This window comes from Balaenoptera borealis, assembly GCF_965194805.1.
Source record: "Balaenoptera borealis genome assembly, chromosome: 3".
In the NCBI taxonomy this organism is placed as follows: domain Eukaryota; kingdom Metazoa; phylum Chordata; class Mammalia; order Artiodactyla; family Balaenopteridae; genus Balaenoptera; species Balaenoptera borealis.
In genome coordinates, this window is record NC_138866.1 from 143,953,255 (window position 1) to 143,977,225 (window position 23,971).

General features: G+C 40.6%; 1 protein-coding gene across 1 annotated transcript in view; it reads left to right on the plus strand.

The window, feature by feature from the left end:
• Window positions 1–23,971, plus strand: part of AGBL1 (AGBL carboxypeptidase 1) — an 803,597-nt gene that overhangs the window by 191,199 nt on the left and 588,427 nt on the right. Inside the window, 7 exon segments of the mRNA XM_082388897.1 lie at window positions 3,640–3,756; window positions 4,804–5,384; window positions 6,910–6,993; window positions 7,225–7,311; window positions 9,321–9,469; window positions 10,728–10,815; window positions 18,926–19,070. Coding sequence (XP_082245023.1) covers window positions 3,640–3,756; window positions 4,804–5,384; window positions 6,910–6,993; window positions 7,225–7,311; window positions 9,321–9,469; window positions 10,728–10,815; window positions 18,926–19,070 — 1,251 coding nt within the window.

The window sequence follows — 23,971 nt, forward strand, 5'->3', positions numbered from 1 at the left end:
CTCTTAGCCAGGTCTCTAGGTTAAGGCTGCTGTTGCTATTCTGGTGTGCTCAGGGTTTTCTTGATAAATAGAATAATTTCTGAAGTCATCAGTAGCAAATTGCCTCTTTGCTGTGACTTGCTGATGTAGGTCTATGGAGAACTTGCTGAATTATTTGAATAATACTGTGCTGCTACAGTCATTCATCAATGCCACTTTCCCACCACTCTTGCTGGCTCTTTGATAACTGAATGTTTAATGCGTAGCATCAGTCACCTCTTGTATCTGATGTGGAGGGACAAGCTGCAGGCTGGTGCTCGACTTCACACAGCATGGGGTTGGGGGAGAGCTTTCAGACCGTCTCCTTACCCTCACTCTGCAGATGATGGTGGGTTGGGGGTGGAGTGGAATCTAAACAAATAAATAAATCCAGCTGGGAAGGAAGCATAAGACAAAAAAGTGAGGGCCTGGAAATAATTCATCAAGAGTCTTTGAGCTGAGAAGAAGGTGAGAAGTAAGTGTGCGAGCATGCATTATAGAGAAACAGAGGAACATCAGAGTAAGGGCTTGATTCTGGGGTATAGCAGGAGTCAGGGAACCGGGGACCTAGCAAACTGGTTTTCCCCTGGAGAACCCAGCAGCATTTGCTGCAAGTTATGTGGGCAAGAAGCCAAGAGTATTTATTTCTGGTCAGAGAATGGATGCAGGCCTTTAACTTGTGGCCTTTTCCTTTGAAAATCTTAGTTAACAATTGGGAGAAGCCTCTTAGAAAGAATGATTAAAAGGAACTTATATCTGTAAAGGGTCTTGAGAGTGTATAGTTGGGTGCTGTTCTTTGATTGAAAACTGTGAATGTCATCATAAGGAAAGAGAAACTTACAACGAATATAGACTAGAAGTTGGCCATGTTTGTTTGTTTTTTCTTAATGAACACAAACATTAGATTTGGACAGACTCTGAAGAGGAGGAGGACAGAAAGGGTGAATTCAAGCTCTTCCTTCCTTTCTTCTCTCCTTTCCTCCTCTTAAACTTTTTATTTCTTTCAGGTATTTTCTTGGATATGATCCATATGTGAGGCAGCATGCTAAGTTCTTAAGGATGTTAATATGATACAAAAGCAAATAAGACATAGTTTTTATCTTCAAAGAATTCAGTCTAGTAAACTTGGGGATTGTCTCTACCAGAGTTTGAATCGGCACCTTCAAAAGGCTGTTGAACTCAAATCTAAGGCTGGGAAAAGTCAATATTGGAAGGGTGGAATCTGAGGAGGGAGGGAGTTATCTGGGTTAGATGGGTACCAAAATCCTAAATGATGAAGCTTCTCTGGGTTGCTGTGAGGACAGAGAAGCTGGTCCACTCCTAAATAAATATAAAGGGTGTTTATAAAATACAGAAGTAGTTGACAACCTGCTTGAGTGCCTGGAGATTCAGAGGCCAAGATTCAAGCTTTCAGGACGAGAGATGGTCTCTGTTACAAGTACTCCACTTTGCTGTTATACTGAGAAAGCCATCACAGGCAGTAAATAAATGAATGGGCATGACTGTGATCCGATAAAACTTTATTTACAAAAACAAGCAGTGGGCTATAGTTTGCTAACACCTGCTCTAAGGCTGAGTAGGTCACCGAGATAGGCTGAAGCTCATGGGTTACCTGACGCTCCTCTTTCCAGACATACCAACCTTACTTGCTGGTGGGGAGATGCTTCTCAATGCCTGCCAGGTTGCATTTCTATTGGTGCCACCTTGGGGCATGGCTGAGGCTGTAGCAGAGATGGTGGAAGGAAGGAAGATCTGACAGATGAAGCTGGAAAGGATAAGTGTTGGGATCTCCAATACCAGGCTAAGGAGTTTGGGGTTGGTGTGCGCTGTATCTGAAAATATCATTATATCAACCTCATGGGATCTATATTTCTTTTAATTTAAAGCTTGGAGGAAAATTGCAGAAGATGGATGGAGTATTGCACCTTATCCCCTGAATCAGGAATATAACATTTTTAAAAATGATTTAAAAAAAATTTATGTTAACCCTCTTATTTATTTATTTTTTTGGCTGCGTTGTGTCTTCATTGTTTTGTGCAGGCTTTCTCTAGTTGCGGCGAGCGGGGGCTACTCTTTGTTGCAGTGCACGGGCTTCTCATTGTGGTGGCTTCTCTTGTTGAGGAGCACAGGTTCTAGGTGTGCGGGCTTCAGTAGTTGTGGCTCACAGGCTCTAGAGCACAGGCTCAGTAGTCGTGGCACACGGACTTTGTTGTTCCGCGGCATGTGGAATATTCCTGGACCAGGGCTCGAACCCATGTCCCCTGCATGGGCAGGCGGTTTCTTAACCACTGTGCCAACAGGGAAGCCCAGGAATATAACATTTATTTTCCACATCTATTTGATTTCAGGAAGAATAAGCCAGGCTTTCAGGACTATCAGGTTTTTCCTTAACTCACAAAATAGATTCCTAAAATATAGGGTGGATTCCCCCCCTATTTTATTAGGGAAACTTGATCTAAGAGAGGCACAGAAAGATGAAGAGATTGAACTATGTCCATTCTCTGTAACATTCTATAACCTTTGAAAAATGCAGAAGTATTTGGAGTAGAGTCACCATCACTGTTAAACTATTATGAAATGATGATCTAGAAGAAGAAATAAAAGGTCTGGTATTATTCAGCCCAATGAAGAAAAGGCTGGTGGTGACTCGGTGAACTTTTAAATGTACAAAGGGATAAAGGTATAGTAGGAGGTTACAACCTCCTCCCCAGAGCCTGGAAGGCAAAGCATCATACCTGCTTCTGGAATCTTGACTCCTATAGTCTTCCTCTTATTTAAAAAAAATTTTTTTTAATTTATTTTGTTGAAGTATAATTGATTTATAATGTGTTAATTTCTGCTATACAACAGTGATTCAGTTATATATATAAATTCTTGTATATGAGCGTATACATTCAGCCACCTTCTTTCTGTAAGCAAATTTAAGTTGCTTTTTTTTTTCTTTTTCTGTTAGTAATTTCTTTCCCCAAGTCTTTGCCTTGTTGGCCGTTATTGTTAAAATGTGACCTCCTTAGCTTCTTTGTACCCCAGCCTCACTCACAATCACTTCACCACCTCTCATTCTTCCCATGACATTTATCACTGTTCGAAGTTACTTTGCTCATTTGTTTGCTTTCTTACTGTCTTCCTTTTCTCACTAGAAGGCAAGTTCTATGGAATCATGGACCTTGGTCTGTTCAATTATCAGTGAATCTTTAGTACCTAGGAGAGTGCCCACTCATAGTAGGTGCTCATTAAACGTTTGTGAAAAGAGTGACCTAAATAGGTAGATAGATGAATAGGTACGACAATTACAGTTATGTCAAAGACAGTGGTGATGAGATAAAAACAATTCTTTGGTATTGTGCTTCATTGTTTACATAGTTCATCTCATTTTACATAAATTATTTATGATGAAGGCTGATAAATACTAACATGAACACTGAGAAAAATTATAATCTTTCTTTGTATTTAAAAAATACAACCTTACATATTAAATTATCCTTGACTAGGCTAGCACTGTAACTTGGAGGCAAGGAAACCGTGTCCCAGGATTCTGAAAAGTCACATCTGTAGCTTGTCTCGGTATTTCTCAGGATGGCTCTCCTGATTGTAACATATTTTTTGAATGTGCCATTGTAGGATGATGACTTGGAAACAGATGTGAACAAGCTGAGCTCCAAACCTGGTCTTGATCGACCTGAAGAGGAACTGATGCAATACAAGGCAATGTGTCTTGAGCTCTCCTGCAGTTTTGAGGTAGAATGTATGCTGTGGTTCTACTCCTCGGTGATGCTAATGGGTTCTTTGCAGACCCTGGGAATCGAAACTGGTCTCCAGATGGAAAGCATTGCTCATCTTTAGCAATCTGCTTCTGGGATCTTTCTGAGAGGGAAGTAAAAGGCTAAACAAAAATGTGAGAAGGTGGCAGAGATAGGATGCATGCAAGGGTCCTATCAATACAATCTGACACCCATCACCTCGGAAGGAAGTAGGATGAAGGTTCACATTGCTGCCTGTTGTCTGGTGGGCAAGGTCCCCTACTCTCACGTCCTGGGAAAGCAAGTGAAAATTCATGGTGATTTAACCGTTCTCTTGTGAGAGTGGGATGGTTGTATGAGATGGCTTTCTGAAGGTGACCAGCCTGATTCTAGGGTTTCTTTGTTAGCAGAAGCAAATCAAGCACCTTATACCTGGTCATGTTAATCCAGTGGTTGGTTGCTGCTGCTTCTTCTGCTGTTCTCCCACCAAAATTTAGACCTGCTTTTGGACCTCCATTATTTTCTTATGACTCTTAATAAACCATGAATTTGGCCATATCTAAGGGTACAAGCTAAGTCACTTATAGAAGGGAGTTGACATATTGTATTTCACTCTAGAAAGCAGAAGGGCATCAGTGGGTAAAAGTTTCAGGGAAGGAAATTTTAATTCAGAGTAAAAAAGAATTTTTCTTAAACAATCAGAATGATCCTCAAATAGAAGGAACCACCTTGGGATACAGGGAAGCTTCTGTAAATGAGTCGTCCAACCAGACTGTGAATGATTGGGGGTGTTGTAGGAGGCGTTCATGTACTGCATAGACTCATACTAGCCCCACCAAATGCCCCTTCCAAGTGTGCGTTTCTAGGATTCTGCCATTTCTTTGACTCTTGAAGCCTAGTCTTTCCTTGACTGGCCTTGGAAAAAGTTTTCCAGTGCACAGGATTTATGCTTAGCTCTGTGCCCAGAGAGTGAGGGCAGGGATCAGATTGTATTCTCTACTTGGAAAGAAACACTGACGTATTCTTTTCCACTTTTAACCTGAAGGAACTGGAGTCCAAACCTGGAGATGGTTTGAACTATGATGAGACTCAGTATGCCAATCACCACCACATTCTGACTGCTGCCTCCCCAAAAGGGCTTTGCTTGAATAAGGACCAAATCTCCTGGGGACAAGAAAGAGAAGTCCCTGTCCAGACCTCCCTTCTGAGCAGAGTGAAGATGGGGAGGTCCAACATACATCTAACCTCCAAAAAAGGACCTGGAATTAACCCATACCAAAATGCACAATCCAATGTTCTTGGGATAGGTTCTTCTGGAAGTGAAATCTCAGACATTCAGGCGTCTTTCAAAGAGGATGCTTGGGACATAGATGCGATTTCCTGCCCAAGGATAAGTGCCTCCTTTTCCAATTCCACTAGACCTAGAGAAACTGCTGAATTAATAGATAAGCTCCTGCAGACACATCCGACGCATATCGCCTTCCATGACCCCTATCTTTATATGGCCAAAGCTAGAAGAACCAGATCTGTGTCTGACTTCACAATGATGGCATTTCCTGATTTCTGGGGACATTGTCCACCTCTCTCTGCCCAGTCCATGTTGGAACGTAAATGTGGAGTCCAAAGGTGATGGTGCTACTAACTTGGGAGCTATATATATTTTTTCTTCTTTAGTATTTTTGTAGGTGGAATGGTTTGTACAGATAATTCTGTTATCTTCAGGAAAGTGAGCATTAGTCAGGAGCATGTTAAAAGCCTTAAGGAAATTTTCACCAAATATACAATCTTGCCTCCCTACTAGGACATTTCAGAGCCAAGGGTAGGGTGGTGGTAGACATGCGTTTCCACAAAAAGAATTTCTTAGATGATTCTAATGCAACCCCTTACCCCGTATCCATTGCAAATCCTACAAAAGGGAAAGATTATCCAGTTTCTCCAAATACTGGGATCATTCCTTAAGGGAAGGTTCTCAGGAAAAAACAAGTATGGATTATTTGGGATCATTTTTCTCATTCACTTCAAACTGGAATCTGATCTCTTGTTAATGAGAGGAGGTGGTGGACCTCCATCCCACAGTCCCAACCTTATAGAACCTGACTTGGCTTGGGGAATAGTTTTGCTGCATCACTGAGGATTGTAAGGGAAAAAAATGCATCCTGCAGGGAAGAAACGTTGTGTGATGGATTATTCCCAGGATGCATGAAACAGAGCTTTGCCTTTGGATAGGCATAGCGAGATTAAAAAGAAAATTACTAAACTCAAGGAGAAAACTATTTTCCCAGAAAATATACTAAGTATGCATACACTAAGTCTATGAAGCAAAGTGTGCATAGTGGTAAGTTTTCTTAACTTATTAGCAAGTTCATCAGCAAATTGATGGTGGATCCCAAGAACTGCTCCCACTTGGTCTCCTGGCTGACATCTCTGACCTCACCCCTCTGACCTTATCTCCATGCTCAAGTTCCTGAGAGACACACCACAGGGGCTGGCCCAGCAACAGCTCCCCACTGTACAGGACATCTTCCCCCTGAGTCTAGGCCTCATTTTGACCTTCCCTCCCCCTTCTCCTACCCCTCCCCGCCCCAGAGACCTGGATTGGAAATTCAAGGAGGGAATCTGAAATATCCCTTAGGTATCCTTCCTCCCTCATACTTAAATCTCCCAGATATTGGTGTTTCTCAGAGAGAAGATTGACCATAGTCTTCTGGAGCAAACAGAACCAAGGACTATAAATGACACAAGAATTCAAAGGCTTATTGGAGCCTCCCAGACCATCAGCAATCCTAATGTCTCCTTCAAAACTGTCTTAGTGCAGAGGGCCCACTTATTCACACAACCAGAGGCTTCAAAGTCCCTCAGCCCAAATGCTCTTGACAAAACTCTCCTTTGAGTAGAGAATCCTCCTAAAACTAAAACCTGGCATCACTGCTTCCTACATTCCTACTGCTCAGTGTAGTTTTATTTTTTGATAAAGAAGAAAAGGAAGGAGGGGTGGTGCTTTTTGTACTCATTCAGCTCAAGGTTGGAGCATTATTACATTTTTCTTTCATAATTCTCTGATGAGTCCCAAGGCCCTTCCCACATGACCATAGGATGAATGGGGTAAGGAGTGAGGGCCAACCCTTAAAATGTTTCCAATTTTCCTTTCCAGGATCAAAATATTTGAGGATGTCCGGAGGCTCATCCAACCAAGCGATATTATAAATAAAGTTGTCTTCAGTCTAGATGAGCCTTGGTAGGTGGTCTTGAACATCAGTGGAATGAGGGGGGTGGGAGTATAGAATATCCTTTTAATGGCATGAGCCTAAGAATATTTTAAGTTAGTAATCCATTCCTTCTCCTAAAATCAACACAGTGAAAATTCGGGTTAAAGATCTGTAAGAGAAAGCTTATCTCTAAGAAATGTTAAACTGTGCCCAAGAATAGCAATAAGTCCCGTGTTCAAAGCTTCTCTATTTCATTACAGGCCTTTGCAAGACACCACTTCTGACTGCTTACGGTTCTTCTCCAAGTTTGAGTCTGGAAATCTTCGCAAAGCCATCCAAGTGCGTGAGTAAGTAAAGAAAGCTGCAGGGACCATACTCAGTATGGCTCAGCCCTGTTTTGTATCCCCCCCAAGGAGACATTTTCGAAGTTTTCCCTTTTTGGGACGTGGTGAGTGGTAAGTAATTTTTTTTGGTACATGAAATATTTCATGGAAGCCCAACATATAACAAATACAAGTGGAGCTGTTTGGGATGGAGAAGGGAAAGGCAGGCATGTTAAGATTCCTCCTCAGCCTCCTTCTCTTTCTTGCTTGCTATCTCAGCTTCTTCTTCCTACAACTCCTGCTTTTATTATTTACTCTCTTCCTTTATCATGTTCCAAGGATCCAGGAGGGAAGACCTAATTAGGAATCTCCTAGTGAGACAATGAGCAGTCCAGGATGTGCCTAAGCTCCTGGTCTTACTCAGGTCTTTCTCTTTATATCTGCCTTTGGCCAGAGTGTAGAATCCTAAACTCATCAGTTGTGGTCTGGGTGACAGAGTCAAATGACAGAAAACAAACCTACTTACAGGCAAGGATTTTTTATGATCACTTTTTGGAGAGAGCATTGTGGGCATAGCAGACAATTTGAGGGTCACAGACTTCCTGGAATTGTTCTCATGAGTGTCCCTATAGTGCCAACTATAGCTTCATTCATTGTGTGGTGAGTTCAGTGGTTAGAGTGTGTTGCTTATAGTGACGATGGGAGGGGTAGGACACCATCTGCTCTGCTACGGCTTCAACAAAGCTCTCCCCTTCCACAAATCTCACTATACACTGCCATTTAATCAGAGGGCCAGAGTAGGAGAGTATGAATGAATCAGGGCAAAACCATTGCCCTTTCTAGAAGAGCAACTCAAAGAGCATTCCAAGGGGATGGGATAAGAATACTTTTGAAAATGAAATATCCTGATGATAATGTTTAAGTCAAAGCTTCATTGCTAATTCTGTTGCTCAAGCTTGAAAAAGTAATTTTTTGGCCACATAGTGATTGGGTGGGGACACATGAGGACTTTCTGGGGTGCCGGAACTGTTCTACATATTGATCCAGGGAGTTGTCACACAGGTGTATCCAGATGAATTTGCTTAAACTCGTTGAGCTGTACATTGAAGATCTGTGTACTTTACTTCATGTAAACTAAATCAGTTAAAAAGGGAAAAAACAAACAGAGAAATCTTTCATTGCTAGTCTAATTCATGTTTGTTGCCTTGCTGGGGATTTACATATATCATACTACTTAATCTTTACAAACAGTACTGCAAGTTTAGGCACCGTTTCTTTTTTTAAAATTTATTAATTAATTTATTTATTTACGGCTGTGTTGGGTCTTTGTTGCTGCGTTCGGGCTTTCTCCAGTTGCGGCCAGCAGGGGCTACACTTCATTTCAGTGTGCAGGTTTCTCATTGCGGTGGCTTCTCTTTGTTGTGGAGCATGGGCTCTAGGAGCACGGGCTTGAGTAGTTGTGGCACGCAGGCTCAGTAGTGGTGGCTCGCAGGCTCTAGAGCACTGGCTCAGTAGTTGTGGCGCATGGTCTTAGTTGTTCCACGGCATGTGGGATCTTCCCCGACCAGGGCTCGAACCCATGTCCCCTGCATTGGCAGGTGGATTCTTAACCACTGTGCCACCAGGGAAGTCCCTAGACACTATTTCTATTTTTCATTTCAGGAGACTGATGCTCAAAAGTCATGTCTAACATCAAATAGTAATGGCATATCCAACCAGATGTGACCACATTTTCTCTGGGATATAGCACACTTGCATTTTTCCAGCTGGACAGAAACTTTATTACCATTTAATAAAAAGATAGGCTATAATTGTATAACTGACTCTTCTAATACCAGGACACTGATCCCCCTCCTTAAATTTCTAAAGCCTCTGTCCAATATTGTGAGATAAGGATGACAACTATAACTTACCAGCCAACCAAGATCCTGGATCTTACATCTGTCATCCAGAACCTGAGATGTGTAGATTTCTCAGTGTTGGAAGTTCTCTTAAAGGCTTTTAACCCTCTGATCTTGCTTCTGACTTTGTAGGTTGGAGTACGACTTACTGATCAATGCTGATGTGAATAGCACGCAGCACCAGCAGTGGTTCTACTTCAAGGTGAGCGGTATGAGGGATGCGGTCCCTTATCGCTTCAACATTATCAACTGTGAGAAGGCCAACAGCCAGTTCAATTACGGTATGAGCTCTTGGGAAATAGAGACTTTCTCAATAACACCAAAAACGATGTCACTTTTGAGTGCTTGAATTATTATCAGAAGCCCTGCTTGGGTTGCAAAGGGTTTGAAGTTGGGCTGACATGTTTTGGTTGCCAGGTATGGCAAGACAGCCGCCAACCTATGGTAAATTGCTACTATGGGAGGGGAAGCTTGAAACTCTCCCTCTGCTATGAAATGTTAATACCTCACATAACTTTCCACCACTTCCTGCCTCCCTTGCCCCACCTTGAACTTTTTGAGGCCAGTGAGCCCTCTCATTTATTCCTTCTCTCCACCTCCTAAATCCCATAGGAGCAAATGTATTGATCTGTTGATATTTGTCACAGACAGGCAAACGGCACAATTCCATTGGACAACACTGATTTACACTCTCAGAAAACTCTGGAGAAAGTTTAAATTCTCCTGAATACCTGTGGCAATTTTAGAGGAGACGTTCGAGGGACAATGACTGACTAGTAGCCCATATTTATTTTGAATGTTTCTAGAAATGGTAAATTCTGCTTGTTATTGCTCACATACTAATGTATTAGTGGCTCTGAGTAAGGAAAAAATATTCCCCGTAGCTCCAGGTCCGAGCATAGGACATTACCTCTATTTTGTACTGATTAAATAGACTCTTGCTGGTATAGAAAGAGAAAAGGTAAGCCTTGACTCTTGTATTCACTTGATGCAGTGGCTGTAACAAATTGTCACACATTTTGTGGCTTCAAAGAAGACAAATGTATTCTCTTACAGTTCTGGAGTCCACAAGTCCCAAATCAGTTTCACTGGTCTTAAGTCAAGGTGTTGGAAAGGCCATGCTTCCTCTGGACATTCTAGGGGATTATTTGTTTCCTTTCCTCTTCCAGCTTTTAGAGGTATGTTCCTCACATTCCTTGGCTCATGGCCCTTTCTTCCATCTGCAAAGTCAGCTGCATATCATCTTCAAATCTCTCTGCTTTGGCCACATTGCTTTTCCTCTGTAGTCAAACCTCTCTCTACCTCCCTCTTGGAAAGACATGTGTGATTGAATTTAGGGCCCACCAGGATAATCTCCCCATCTCAAGATACTTAATTTAATCATATCTACAAAGTCCCTTTTGTCATATAAGGTTAATATACAGCTTTCATGGATTAAACCTGGGTATCTTTGAGGGCCATTATTCAACCTACCACAGCTCTCCTTTTTTATTCCCCCCCCCCCACCTAATGGATTAATCCTGCCTTTATTTTGTGTAGGGATGCAGCCAACTCTGTATTCTGTGAAGGAGGCTCTTCTTGGCAGACCTGCCTGGGTACGGACAGGCTATGAAATCTGTTATTACAAGTAAGTTAGAGTGTTGTTAGCTTCCTTTGCTCTTTTGTTCTCTCTCAATTTCCTGCTTCTCCATGTTAATCTTATAAACCTGAGCAATCTGTGCTTGTCTGCTGTACTTGTCACTCTTCCAATGGCAAACGCTCTGTCCTTCAGAAGCCTAAGCGTGTTAAATGGCACCCACAGTAGACCTCAAGAAATATCTTTTGATTTTCTGAAAAGTCATCTATTCTTATTTAAACACCTTAAAACCTTTAGACCTTACTGTTGGATATTATTATATAGACTCAACCTATGATTAGTGCATCAAGCTTCAGTTCTTTTCCTGTTTCCATCGGTCCCAGTGAACAAAAAGTGTGAGATATTCTAACTTATTCTTATCCATCCCATGCTTCAGTCTTCCAAAGCAGATAAACATGAATATGTGAGAAATATACTTAAGTAACTGTTCCTCCACAGAAAGATAAATTTTGGAAAAAATAGAAGAGAAAGGTATTTTCAGAATTCATCTTCAACTCTTGATCAGTAGCCACTTTCATCAATTTATCCTGTAGAGTTGTAATGAAATTTGAATTATCCATATATTTTGATAAAATACATGCATGCATTCCAGACCCATAAATTGCTTATTTGTGCATTTTCCTTTGATAGAAAATAAAATACAAATTCATAAGACAAGTAAAAGTATAGGGAGTGTGGACAGGTAGAAACTATGTAGCTAATTATTAGCTTGTTGCTGGTTTCTTATAAAAAACTGATAGGCTAGTACTTATTTTCTTGGATAAAGTAATTTATATCTCTTTCTGAGATTACAGGAGGCCCCTAAAAATATTCTCAGGCATTCTTGAGTTCAGGATAGTTGCAAATATCAAAAAGAAAAAGTAAAAATGCTTATGCCTCTTGGTTTTTGAGACTGTAAGGACAGGAGCATTGACAGATAGGAAGGTCAAGAATCTTGTTGCTCTATCAGGCACAAGGGCAATCTTCACCATAGAAGTAAGGATAGTCTATAAAGCACAGAGATGGGCTAACAGTTTGTAATGAAAGAGTCAGCAGTCTTTAGTCTTGGATGTATTAGACTATGGACCTGGGTAGTATTTTCCTTATATTCTTCAGAACAGTAGCAAAGCCATACAATGTTGTTGGGTTTTCCATAGCAATGACTTTCTGACCCACCTATCTACAGACTCTCAGAATCCTCTTATGGTCCAAAGAGATTGAGACTAAAATCATCTCAAGGTGATAGGGACCACAGCTGTAGGGGAAAATAATGGAAGAATAAATTTGGACTTTGATGTGTCAAGAATAACTTTTAGTGTCCTCAAGAAATAGTAATTCTAAATAAACATGAAAGACCCAGCTTGCAGTGGGATTGGATCTGGAGGTTAGTAAGAGTTGGTTAGGTTAGTTGGACAAACCTAACATTCAGCATCCTCTGGGGGAGGGGGGGAATAGCCCTCCCTGGAGGCTGCTTCCTTGGAGGTGGGGGATAAGGCGTGGGCTTAAGGGGATTTAGAATCTGCCAAGATGAAAAGGAAGAAATCAAACATCCCAAAGCAGAGCCTTGGCCTAAAGAAAGCCAATGTTAATGTTAATAGCTTTTAGATTCATTAACAAGACAGTTGTTATGTGATTAAAGAGTAACAGAGGGGTAACATGAAAACCATGAATGCGTAATGTAATTCATTTTTCATCTTCCAGCCATGAATACAACAGAGATGAATGGATAAGATTGCTACATTATAACATAGTTTGTTTTACACCAATTCACCGCACAGTGTTAACATATTTCCAATAATGTGATCTAACAACAGGATAGATAGATTATGTGTATCTCTATTCAACCGCAAATCAGAGTGCCTTTCCCTACCATAGAATGCCTTAGATTATACAATGTATTTATTTCTCTCTTTTACCCATCACAATCTTTGAGTTGATCTGCTTTTGGAGATTTTTTGGCTTCATCCCTGATTTTATGCTCTCTAATGTATTAATTTGGGAGAAATTTACCTCCTATTTCTTTGTCTCCAGTATGTCATCAGGAACTCAGAAGTCTTATTTCTATTACATTCTTATATTTAGTACCATGTTCTAAAGGGGGTGCCAGAGTGCTTATTGTGGAGAGAACCATAGTACCTGAGTATATCTATGGGAGGGTGAAAGAAAAGAGTACTCAGAAAGAATGGGATATCCATTTCCTTCAAAAAGTGATAGAAACAGTGATCAGTTAAGGAGGTGGGCTGACTGATTTGTGGGTCCGAACATCATCACTTAGAAAGTGATCTCCAAACTATTTTGATAAGATATACTAATCCATGTACTTTTAATATAGAATTGTTCATAATTTTAAAAAATCAATTATACACGCCTTACTATACTAACATATTATGCATACTAGAAAACATGCAGAAAGTTTAGAGGTTTAAGTCATGGGGAAAAGATGAAAGAAATAATTTTAAATTTAAATCTTTAAATTTTAAATGTAAAATTGTTATATATTTTTTTTACTATTGGTAACTTGGGGCATCCTATACCCTTAAGGTTTACCATGAAAAATATAGTTGTAAATTGCCTTTTGGCTAATTTTGAAAAATTGTGGTTAACTTCTCCGATCTAATTAGATAATTTTTACACAAATAAGAATTCTTGAGAAAGAGCTAATATTAAGGTAGGAGGTAGGCCATGTCAATTCTTTCATTTTCTCGGTCATTTTTGTTTAAAATGTAATATTATCATCCATTTTCTCAGTCATTTTTGTTTAAAATGTAATATTATTATCAATCTCTGAATTCCAAGCAGAATTTAGAAAAAACTAATTATCTATATTGCAGGGTTTAGTTTAATTTAGATAATATAATCTGTAAATCCACTAGAGAAGGCTTCTGCAAGTTTAAATACCTTGCCAGAAGCTAAAATCTAAAGAATGAGAGAGATGGTAAGCTATTCTCATCCCTCCCTCAGGAAGCCTACTGTACAGCAATCGATACTAAACTACCTGACATATGAAAACCATAGATATAAAATGTAATGTATTTTTCATATTCCAGCCCTGGAAAACAACAGAGAAGAATGGATAAGACTGCTATAATGTAATCTAGCTTGTTTTATAATTATTCATCATAGCAGCTTGACTTGGACAGCATAAGGGCAGCGTTGTCCATCCCCATATTAAATCTTAGACAACTTTCTTTCTTCCTTATTAGATCATAATAAATTTAAAGAGAAATTCTAATATCTTCTCCCTGTGTTCAGTAGATCTGACCTTCTTGCCCCTCCCCTGGGGTACCTCCTCCCCCCCATCCCACCCCCTCGCCCACCCACCTGGCAGATCCCTAAGCCAGAAAATCAAAAGGAATCCTCCAGAGGGAAGAACAGAAATGGGCAGGCTTATTTTTCCATGCCTCTTGTAAAAGTAGGCAAGGACTGTTTTAGTTTCTGCTTTATTTACTTCCCCGCGGTCTGCTTCTCCCTCTAATGTACACAGCCTCACACCTTTTTGAATTTTCTTCCAGCTCTGGTCTAAAGTAATTTTGGTGCCGAAGGGCAGAGGGAGGGAAGCTGCATGCTCAGAGTGGCCATGTAATACATAACAGCCGATCTCTTCTGACATTTATCTCTGCTCGTGAGAGGAGATGGAACAGTTCACTCATGAAGATGAATGTCATACAAGAGCTCTGCCATCATGCATCCTTCCCAGGGATCTCAGGAGAGAGATTTGGTGCTATACAGAATATTAGAAACTCTGCAGACACAGGGCAGCCTGGTGACTTGACTACCCTGCCTTATTAGATCCTGTTAAGTGAAATGATGCTCCCATGTAAAACAGAGCCATCGTCATTATAAGGTTATCGAATTCACTCTCTATCTTGGCATTTGCTTCTTTCATGCACACACAGAATAAAAAAAAACTTCCCGAAGATAAAATTTTAAAAAATGACTTCTCAGCATATTTTAATGTACAAATGGAAGAAGACTGAGTCCATAACCATGCATTTGTGTACTTTGCTCCTTGCTTCATTGAAAGCTTTATGATTTTAAAAGTGCAGACCTTTCCGAGGATAAATTGTTGAGGGAATGGAAAAGCAAAGGGGAGCCTTTTAACTATGGAATGAATGGCTGATCTATCCATATCATCTTTGACCCAACATGCATCTAGGATCTGGCATATTTGAGAGCACACTTGATTTTCACCAGGCTTCTTCTCCACCTAGAAGAGCAGATCAAGGAGAGAAAGTTTCTGGAGTGAAACTTCTACCACTCATTAATGATGTGGCCTTGGGGCAAATTATTCCAGCCTCTCTCAACTTCAGATTCCTCATCAGTAAAAGGGGATAATAATGGTATCTACTTGATAAATCTGTGCTGAGGATGAAGTGAAATGAGATAAAGCACATGGAAATCTTACAACAGTGTCTGGTGCATAGTGGATGTTCAGTGAATGTTAGCAATTACTAGTAATTAGTAAAAGCTTCTTAGTGGCATCAAATACCAGTGACATGAAGAATCATAGTGGTATGAATAATTTTCTTACTAGCTCTCATCTGGATTATTTTACATTCCTTCTGTTATTTTAGACTTCAGGTTTATAGGTATCCCTGATTTATGAAAACCAAAACTTCAAATTCTTATTTGCTGAATTAAACCAAAAGACCTCTTGTCCTTTTATCCATTCTTAGGAGACAGGTGATAAAATGAAAAAAAATCTTGTTTTTGGGGTAAGCCCACACCTAGGGTTGAATCCTGTTTATTGCGCTTGCTGTGTGGAGTTCCTCAAGACACTTAACATCTCAATTTTCCCAGTCTGTAGAGTGTGCATAATAATACCTTGAAAGGATATAATTAGGATTAGAGATAAGATATGCCAAGTATTCTAATCATTACTTCTAGAGTCTTAGGTCCATTTATTCTACAGGCCTTAGTTGAACAGCTGCTAAGTCCAGGTACTATGCCAAGCTTGAAGATACACAGGCAAATAAGCATAATCCCTGCCATAAAGCATGGGCAGTGAGGGAGAGGCACAATATGATAAGAATTATGTAAAGGGCGGATATTGGGGAAGGCTTCCTGAAAGGGGAAACACTTGTGTTGAGTCTTGAAGGAGGAAGAAGAGTTGGCTAAATGAGGAAGAAGGAAAGCATTTCCATACAAAGGAAGAACATGGGAACCACTTGAAATATAAAGGATGAATGTTACTGCCTTGCAAACATCCCTCAGTATGTTCATATCATAATTGGGAAAACAAAAAGAACTTGATAGGATCTCACTTTATCATGGACAGATCTAATTGTAGCAAGTCAGGTGTTTCACTTTGGAGATTTATGGAACACTTCACTTTGAAGAAGGTGATCTTGGGAAAGTTTAAAGGTTTCTGAAGAGGAAAGCTTTGCTAGAGGTGGAGTCATCTCCGGGACTCTCCTACTACAATGCGGCCACCAGGAGACTCCAGTGGGGAAGCCTGACGTTTGCTTTAGTTTTACCTACAGTGTAGACCCTGGATTAGGGTTGCAAATGAATCTCCTTTAGCTGAAACTCATCCTAAATGAGGTGATTTTCATTTTTCTTAAATTCCAGCCATCAGCAACCATCCTGAAGAGGGCTGGATTATTAGTGGGGAGCTTTTAGTCTTGCCCATGACAATCTTGCCCATGAAGCTACAGCAAGGGTGTGTGTACAACAGGTGTGTGTGTGTGTGTGTGTGTGTGTGTGTGTGTGTGCTGGGAGGGTGAGGAAGTAGATTTTATAGCCCAAACTACCATTCTAAACTTTCCTTACATCACTAGAAACTTGGCCCACAGAAACTCAAAAGCTAAAAATTATTCTGTTATATTTCTCTCTCCATTTCACTGTAGCTGTTCCCTGCCTGGAGTCCAGTTTTGGTCTGAATGGTGGAAAGAGCCTAGGGATGGGAATTTCATATTCTTATTTTTACTCTCTCTCTTGTTCTCTCTGGTGGCTGGTGGGGTAGCATAGAATTTGCTTAGGATGAATGTGCCTGTGATGTGACTTCAGTGTACTTAGTACAGTGGGAAGCCTAAAAACAAGCAAGGCTCATGTCAGATGAGACCACCCCCACTGGCCTCGGGGGCATCTTATTAATCTTGAGGAAAGATGCAGGCTCTGTCTCCACTGCATGTAGGTGAAAAACTTGGGGATGGCAAGGCACTAGATGTATGTTTCCACCTGCCTTTACCTTTATGAATATATATGTGTGGCGTGTGTGTTTTCACACTCATGCATGTGAAGCTCTATTCCACATTCTGATTGGTTGTCAAAATGTTGACAATTTGACCAAAATGTTGACTGGCTCATTTCACTTAGAAGAGAGGTGTAATTGACTAGGTTCAGCTAGGTGTAAACTGAATGTGTGCTTGCAGTGGAACCTTGAAATCAGAGTGAATAAAGGTAGAGCATATGTGGTTTGCATGCTTTCTGAGTTACCATCTGCTTCTTTACATACTTGCTAATAATGAGAGCCTTAGCTCCGGAGAAATTATAGAACTTTGGGGAAATCTGGAGGAAATAGACTCAATTAGGTAGCAAGATCCAGATGGCACCATGGGTAAAGATGCCTTTTTGGGGACTTCCCTGGTGATCCAGTGGTTAAGACTCTGCTTCCACTGAAGCGGGCGCAGGTTCAGTCCCTGGTCAGGGAACTAATATCCTGCATGCAGAGCAGTGCGGTCAAGGAAAAACAAAAAGAAAGTTGCCTTTTTGAAGTTTCTAGTCCTGTAGTCACAAAGGATATGGGTCCTATTAATAGGATGCTGAAAAGCTGGTACATCGTTGGGGATTTCCTTCTTTCTCTAGGATGACCGAGGATCCAGGGTGCCATGTTGGCAGAAGCTGATGCAAAAGAAGTGTATAGCCTGATAGGTCATAGTCCGTGGAACTACCAATTTCCCTTACTCCCATTCTTAGTTTTATGAATATTGAAAAAACCACAAAACCAGACAGTAGATTTTCTATTTCTTCCTTTTTGCTCACTTGATCTTTTTGTGCTTTGGTGGGAGGTGTCATGAAGGTAGCAAAAAAGGCAGAAAAGAATAATCCATATTTTTTATATTTGCAAGAACGCACAGAATAATTATCTGCTGTTTCTTCCCTCTCCCCACCGTTTCCCCCAATGAAACCCCAAAGCACAACGGACAAGAAAGCCAGCGTTGTAAATGTTCAAAGGTGGAATTACATCTTTTGGTGTCCCGGTGTATTTTGCATTATAATGCAGCCTTGATGATAACATTTCTCAGGAAAGCCTGCACAGCTGTCTCAGCATCAAGAGGCAAGGAGGAAGCGTTAACTGGCAGCATATGGGGAAAATATTGCTTGGAATGTACTTCTGGGTGCAAATTACTTTGATACTGTTCTCTGAAGTGTCAACATTGGTTCTTCACCTTTGACAAAGGAAAATGTGCATTCTCAAGCTGTAAGGAGCTGAACCACATTTGGGGTGACAAACGTTTTCCTTTGGGAAGAAAGTATTGTGTAGTGGAAAGAACAAAGGCCTTGCAGGCAGATCTGGGTTTGAGTCCTGTATTGGCCACTTACTAGCCTTTTGACCTTTGACAAATGGATTTTTCTAAGCTTTTGTTCTTTCATCCACACAATGGGTTGTTACAGTGATAACAAGATAACATACATTGTGTTGAGTTGGAACTCTGTATAGAGTAGTGATTGCTAATAAACCATCTGGCAGGCAGAAAGGAAAGGAGAAGCCAGACTCTGTGTTATCTGGAGAGAGGCAGAGGTTGAGGAACCCAGATTTGGGTAATAAAATATGTCTATAATAAAATCCCAGGAAGAACAGAACAATTCACATTTTCCTCTGTTTTCTGGTTCAGTGACTCTATAGCCTTCATTTTCAGACACAGCAAGGAAAGGCCTATGGCATAGATGCCACAATTAGGAGACAGATGGATTAGCCTAGATGTTGCTGATTTGGGCTCATGACCTGGCAGTAAGCTCACTTCTCTATTTCTCCGTTTTCTAAATTTTGCTCACCAAGTGTTTCATGTGAAGGACGTCTTGCTAGTATATAACACTAAAGGTTTATGGCATCTCGAACCCTAAATGACTGTTTTCCCCACCTTTCCCTCATTCTCTTCTCTTCTCCTTTCTCTTGTAGGAATCATTATCGCCAGAGCGCAGCCATCACAGGGGCAGAGTCTGGGAAGTGCTATTACACCCTCACCTTTGCCGTCACCTTCCCGCATGCCGAGGATGTCTGCTACCTGGCCTACCACTATCCCTACACCTACACCACCCTCATGGTAACTTCCTCTCTACAGCCTTATGGCGGCCCAACTGAAGGGGCTCTTTGAGGTTTTCCTGGAAACATTCAGGAGACCCTGTCATCCTGGTGGGGACTTCAGCCTTCCAAGGGAGCCAGGGTTTGTTGTCACTAACTTAGTGGCTTTCTATTTGTCCCTTTTCCTTCCTTGGACAGAATTTGAGGCTGAGGTCATAACCAGTGACATTCTGGAGGCCCCAGTGGCATCTAGTGCTCTTCGTCTGCAGGTTGAGTGTGGGAGGTGGAGGGCAGGGGGACATTTCTTAGGGGCTGTATCTTTTAAAAGCCCTCAAATTAAGCAAGGAGAAATGAGATTAGAATGAGATCATTCAGTTGAAATGGGGTAAAACCATGCAGGTCAGCTGAGATGCAGATTTAAAGGACATGGGCGCATTGAGAGGAGTGAAGCAGAGGGTGAGGAGGTGAAGCTTGGAAAAACTCCCTGAGTTCACCTTACAGCTGCTTCCCCATTTCCAGTGGTTCCCATGGCCATGGGCTGGAGGCTGCTAGAAGGATCCAGGGCGGACAAGAAGGGTGGAACAATAAAGCACTGAATCACTGCAAATGTGGGTCACAATCTTTTTATGAGAGGAGGGTAGTGTCAACCTGTCCAAACTCGAAGTCAGCATTCCAATGTCCTATCAGGCCCTGCACAGGGCTCATTTGACCCATCTGAGCAAACTGCTTAAACCATCCAGTTTCCTGTCCTTTGAAAAAGTTGGCAAACCATCCCTTTCCCCTAGCTATTTCATGGATATCCTGAGGATTAATGAGCTAAAGTATCTCTTATAAAGTACTTTCACCCTCTGCATTAATGCAAAATGTTATTAGCATATTTATAATAATATGTGTATAAGCAAACGGATATATCACTTAGCCTGAAGGATGAGCATTTTCATTGCAAGTCTGTGATAAGGAGTTGGAAAAGATGATAACCAAGAACATCTTTCCCCTCAGAAGGAATGTTCAAGTATAAATACAATTTTTTCTCCATTGAGAAGGCATACCTTAAACCACTTGGCTAACTGCTTCATAAAAGTACATCTGCCCTTCTCTCCATATGTTGGTTTGCCTAAAGAGAGTTATTATTTTTTTTTTTTTTACTATTTCCCAGATTGCAAAAGATATACAACTAGTATTATTTGCGTATTGTACTTAGAGATCTCAAGAACTTAATCCAAGAAATGTGCATCACAAGCTTTGCTGTAACAAGGCATGTTTGTTTTAAAACATGCTCATTGCCTTTAGGGACTTACAACAGGCAAGATTCATGATCCCCTTCAACAGCTGTTCTCATTGTCTTGCCTGTGAAACCCTGCACATGAAAACTCTACTGGGGAAGGGGATTCCTTTCTGAATGCGGGTTTGCCTTTTCCATCTGGAGAATGATCCATGGTTCCAGGACACTATTCTTTACCCTTGTTAGAATATCTTTGACCTCCTGGAGATTCTCAGTGGCAATTAGTATAAAAGTTTAGAATACAAAGGGGCTTGGGGAATTGTCTAATTCACCTTTATCATTTATAGATGCAAAAACTGAAGCCTAGAAATCTCACATTTAGCTAGTGGCCAAGCAGGGAACAGAGTACTGGCCTTTGAGATCTATTCCTGTCTGAATAGAAAGTCTGAAACTCCTTCAGCCGGCCTTGACTGCATCTGGCTTCTTACTTTGAATTTCAGACTTTGAATCAGCTTGTAGGCACTTAGCAAGGACCCATCAAAGCATCTTGGAATAAAAATGGGATCATGTTTAGGGAACAACACCCTTCTCACCTGAACCACATCCATAGCACCCAGAGTTATAGGCGAAAATCTTGGGTTGATGACTTGAACTCAACCATTGGAGGTTATATAATCACACAACCTGATGATTATATGCACCTATAAAAGTGGGCTGCCATTGCAGTAACTACTGTATGTCATAGCTTTTGTCTTTGGGACCACTTAGTACTCTTGTCAGACTAAAGCACAAGGTCTAAGTTTACAATCAACAAATAGTTTAGGAGCCACTGAGGTCAAGTTGGGGATAATATCATATTGAGGGGGGACAAAAATTCAAGAAAAGAAGACCCCACCATCACTTGATCTCAATGAGAGGAAGAGAGAGGTCTTGTTCATTGATGCTTATTGGCTTGTTACTTTGCCTATTGACTGAACCTCTTCCCACTAGGAAGAGGAGAGTTAATGAGAAAGAGAGACAGGAAAAGGGTAGCTTTTCATTTCTTTTAAATGAGTAGAACAGAATAAGAAAGACGATTTGTTAGTTGAAGTAAAAAATGTATATACTCAATTTTAGGTTTTACATTTCCAATAATGCATGGGCTTTGTCTTCTCCAGGTTTAAGACAATAATTGACTCTGTGACTTCTCTTAAAAAACTCTTCCTCCCATCACGGACAAAATAAGTACATTCTGTAATGCACACTAGTCATTTTTATTTTTGGACATGTCCTAAGGAGAAACAATTTTCTTCCAACAGATCAGTGATAAATGTGAATGATACCCCAAGGGCAGAATTAACTGGATGTTACTTGAGGGTTATGCTGAGGGGTGGAAAATATATTTCTATGTGGAATTCACAATTTTGTAAATCACTTATAATATGGATTACACTTACTAATTATAGACATTTTTATAGCAGAGGACATGTATTTTGGAGGTTTTTCAACATGAATATAATTTTACAACCTTAAAAGTTTTATTATTCTCTTGTAATAAGAGAATTAGTATTTGGATCTTTCAAATTGATATCTTCCAGATGCTTGTCAGGAACTCTGTTGGATAATTGTCCAAATTATAGTATTAAAATAAAGCTGAAAGAAAGAAATACAATATTATTGTAATTATGAAGCAAGCAAAAGGAGTTCTATTTAATCATCCATCTCAAGGTATCAATAATTGCAAAGATTGTTAAAGTGTTGTTAGAATATTTGTTAAAGTATTTGGATTATGTTCTGGATTGCCCCTAGGTAGCCAGGAGTATTGGTTGAAAATGGTGCCCCAAGAGAGTTTCTGATGGACATTTTAGAGAGTAAGAAAATGGGATCTCACTGAGAACTTATAACTACATGAGTTGGCAAGAGATGAGAAAAGTGTTCAGAAGTAGGATACATGTGTTGGGAGAGCTTAAGGCTTTTGAAGGGTAGAGTAGGGTTTTCACCAGATGCATATACCCACTGTGGTAGATGCTACCAGCATCATCTTTAGAGATAAAATGGAGTGTACTGTGGGGAGAGTAAGGGAGGGGAGGGGGAGAGAGGGAGAGAAAAAGAAAGAATTGAGAATTAGAATGCCATATTCACAATCTCTTATAAAGGGCTCACGTTTAAAATGTGTCAAGTAGGAAATATCGACTTACATGTGGTAGATCGAAGATGCAATGAGCAAGTCATAAATCAGTGCAGTCACTTAATCAATAGACAGACACCTATGTTTGCATGGGCCAAAAGAAAGGACAAGCACCAGTAAAGGGTCCTGATGTTGAGGACTTGAACACAAAGAGCCATTCTGGAGGAGCTGAGGTGTGTGTGGATGGTGAAGTCACTGACCACAGGGACTCCTGAATTCCAGGGTTTTGAGCACAATGTAAGAACAAGTTTTGGAGTCAGGCCTGGATTTGGGTCTAAGCTCTGTGTTGTCTTGCAGTGTAGTCATGGGCAAGCTATTTAACTTCTCTCAGCCTCAGTTTTCACATCTGTAAAATTGGAACCATTGAAGTGGTTATTCTACAGGTTATCAAGATTACATGACTTGATACATAGCAAGTGTTAGCCAAGTGCCTACAACTAGTAAACAATATTAGGTGGTGACCATTAGAACGTTTATTCTCTCTTTTTTTAAAATTAATTTATTTTTATTAATTAATTTATTTTTTTGCCTGCATTGGGTCTTTGTTGCTGCACACGGGCTTTCTCTAGTTGTGGTGAGCGGGGGTTACTCTTCATTGTGGTGCATGGGCTTCTCATTGTGGTAGCTTCTCTTGTCGCAGAGCACGGGCTCTAAGCACACGGGCTTCAGTAGTTGTGGCTCACGGGCTCTAGAATGCAGGCTCAGTAATTGTGGCGCACGGGCTTAGTTGCTCCGCGACATGTGGGATCTTCCCAGACCAGGGATCAAACCCATGTCCCCTGCACTGGCAGGTGGATTATTAACCACTGCACAACCAGAGAAGTCCCTATTCTCTTTTTTATGATGATGTGTGATTATTTTCTCTGTTGGACTGATTGGAAGATACCCATTCCACAACACATAATAAAATTAAAATTATGTAAAAAAAAATTCCAATAAAGGACCAAAAAGAAATAAATACAAAATCTACTGATGATTTTCTTAGGGTGGTTGATTGTAATTATTTTTTCTTTACTCTCTTTTCCAAATCATCAGCAATATAACTTGGTTTATTTTTAATGGAAAAAGGGTATTAAAGTCACTAATCAGCAAATCTGTGAGTACACATCTAGAGACTAATCACTTCTCTCAGTCTCAAAGTCAATCTGTATAACTTAGGGAGAATGGTATTGGCAGACTGGGGCAGTTTGAGAAAGCTCATTAGAACCTGCTTACAGCATGTTCTCTTGCTTTCTATTTAGCTTAAAGGTGTCATTTGTTCTTGTGATGAGAAGCCTTCGATTCTCTGATGAGTGTATTTAAGTGACAACTGAGAACTAGGCAGTACCAAATAAAATAGGCCATCTCCTTAGGGGTGAGCTTTCTTCTGAATTAGGGGGGACAGGGAGTGTAGCAGTTTAGGGGATAACAATGAGAAACGAACGATTTTTGAGTGTATAGTGCTTCTTACTTTATCAGTAGCCACCAGCAGGGTAACCTGCTGAGGTCAAGTGAAGCCTTTTATGGAAGTTTTAAGGGAGTAGCTGATAAAGCT